Source organism: Beta vulgaris, chromosome 4 (genome assembly GCF_026745355.1).
Source record: "Beta vulgaris subsp. vulgaris cultivar EL10 chromosome 4, EL10.2, whole genome shotgun sequence".
NCBI classification, from domain to species: domain Eukaryota; kingdom Viridiplantae; phylum Streptophyta; class Magnoliopsida; order Caryophyllales; family Amaranthaceae; genus Beta; species Beta vulgaris.
The window spans coordinates 18,306,037-18,308,081 of record NC_079205.1 but is presented as its reverse complement, the minus strand read 5'-3'; the positions used below and the strand labels follow the sequence as shown (position 1 = coordinate 18,308,081).

Below are 2,045 nucleotides of genomic sequence, written 5' to 3'. Positions count from 1 at the left end.
ATCGTCGGAGGGGCGATCCCGGATCCACCCCCGGGATAGTCTAACTCTCGTTCTGTGCAGGTTCCCGACAGTCTCCGAGCATCAGGCCTTCATCAACCCTAATCTCGATCACTCCCACCAAATACAAGCTTTTACCCGAAATAGGTTGGCGCCGTCTGTGGGGATATCGAGCTAAAAGCCATGGCCATCACTCGGAGAAACCAAAGGAGATAAAGGGCTCCCGCCCCCTCCAATCACTCGAGAGCGCCATCCCCCGAGGTGGCCGACGAGACTGCGGGTAACCCCCGCCAGGCTCTTATACTCTCAGCCCGCAACCAGCACATCCTCGAGGAGATCAACCCTCGAGAGGCGGCGAGTGCGGTTAACCCTGGAGCGCCTCGAGATAGGGCCACCCCAACCCCAGGGGGTCTTCCGCACCTCGAGCAGACTAGTCCTAACCCCGTCACTCAACAAGACCTCCAGCAGCTGCTGACCGTCTCAGCGATAATTTCGAACGCGGCCTTCGAGCCCTGATGCTGAACTTCCAAGTAGGGGGGGAGGGGACTTCGAACAGGCCTACCCTGCCTCCTATACCTCGACCGGCCGTTGGCCGCGATCGAATGGAGAATCTAGATCAACCACAGGTTATCGCCCTCGACCCCCCGGGCTCATCGCGGGTGTCTCGACGGGCAGCCCAGGCCGCCCCCGGCAAAGGGGACGCGCGGCACGTGATCAATAAGCGTTACCTAAGAAACGACAAACGTGATGCCCGAGAAGTCCTGAATGAAAGATGGGCACAATCCAAGGCCAAGGACGTCCTTCCCAGCCCTAACCGGGAACAAAGGGGACCTCGAGAGAGGGACCCTCGAGAGAGGGAACCTTGAGAGAGGGATCCCCGGGAGAGGGAACCTCGCGAGAAGGAACCTCAAGATAAGGAACCTCGAGAGAGGGGACGCAGGGAGAAGGAGCCCCAAGGGCACAGGGAACCTCGAAGAGAGCAAGAACCCCGACATCGGTGGGGTAACAAGCAACGGTCATCGAGTTCAGAGTCCAGCCATGAGTCGGGGATTCAGATGGGAAACCTCGGGTTCAAAACACCCTTCGACGAAAACATTATGAGGGTTGTTACCCCGCGAAAGGTTAAAGTTCCACCCATTGACGACTACGATGGGACAACTGATCCCATCGATCACCCAGCCGCCTTCAAAGCGCAAATGAGCGTACAAACTAGCAGCGAGGCAGCATGGTCCAAGTTCTTCCCTACCACTCTAAAGGGTTTGGCCTTAACCTGGTTTACCGAGCTACCCTTCGAAAGCATATCAAGTTTCACTGCCCTCAAAAAAACTTTCAAACAGAACTTCATAGCAGGAAGGAGGCATTGGAAGACCAGTATCCATCTCATGTCGATCAGACAACGGAGGGAGGAAGACCTAGCCGAGTACATCAAGAGGTTCAATGAAGAGTCTCTCAAAGTTTATGATCTACAAGATAGCGTGGCGTTTACCGCGCTCATGTCTGGACTATATCCGTCGAGTAGGTTCAAGCTGAAACTCGCGGAAAGCGAGGCCTCATCGTTCTCGGAAGCTATGAACCTAGCCTAGAAGTTTATACAGGCCTCCGATATCTACAAAACACATGAGGAGCCTAGCTCCAGAAAGAGAAAACACGAATACACTCCTCGAGCTGACAATCCCAGGGATGCCCCTCGAAAAGAAAAAGACAAGAAACCTCGGTTGGAAAACCATTGGAACGACCCCCGGTACAACCTGAATCAAAGGGAAATGTACTTAGATACCAAAGGAAAATATCCCTTACCAAAGCCCAACCCCATCGGAACATCAGATAGTTAACGAGATAAAAGGCTCTGGTGTGAATTCCATCACGACTGTGGTCATACCACACGTGAATGTCGAGAGCTGAAAAGGGCTCTAGATAAACTGGCCAATGAGGGGAAACTGAATCGATATTTAAAAGATCCGAAAGAAAAGAAAGGCGAGCCCCACCAGGAAAAACAGGCTCGAAGTGATGAGACTGTAGGGTACGTAAACATCATTGTAGGAGGGTTC

At 53.5% G+C, this 2,045-nt stretch overlaps 1 protein-coding gene across 1 annotated transcript; it reads left to right on the top strand.

The window, feature by feature from the left end:
- Window positions 1-1,052: 1,052 nt before the first annotated feature.
- LOC104903309 (uncharacterized) lies at window positions 1,053-1,580 on the top strand. Its single transcript, XM_010691323.2, has one exon. The coding sequence runs from the start codon at window positions 1,053-1,055 to the stop codon at window positions 1,578-1,580; it is 528 nt and encodes a 175-aa protein (XP_010689625.2).
- Window positions 1,581-2,045: the final 465 nt, after the last annotated feature.

Coding starts and splice junctions, on each gene's coding strand:
- LOC104903309 (XM_010691323.2), top strand. CDS start 1,053: ATGGGAAACCTCGGGTTCAAAACACCCTTCGACGAAAACATTATGAGG.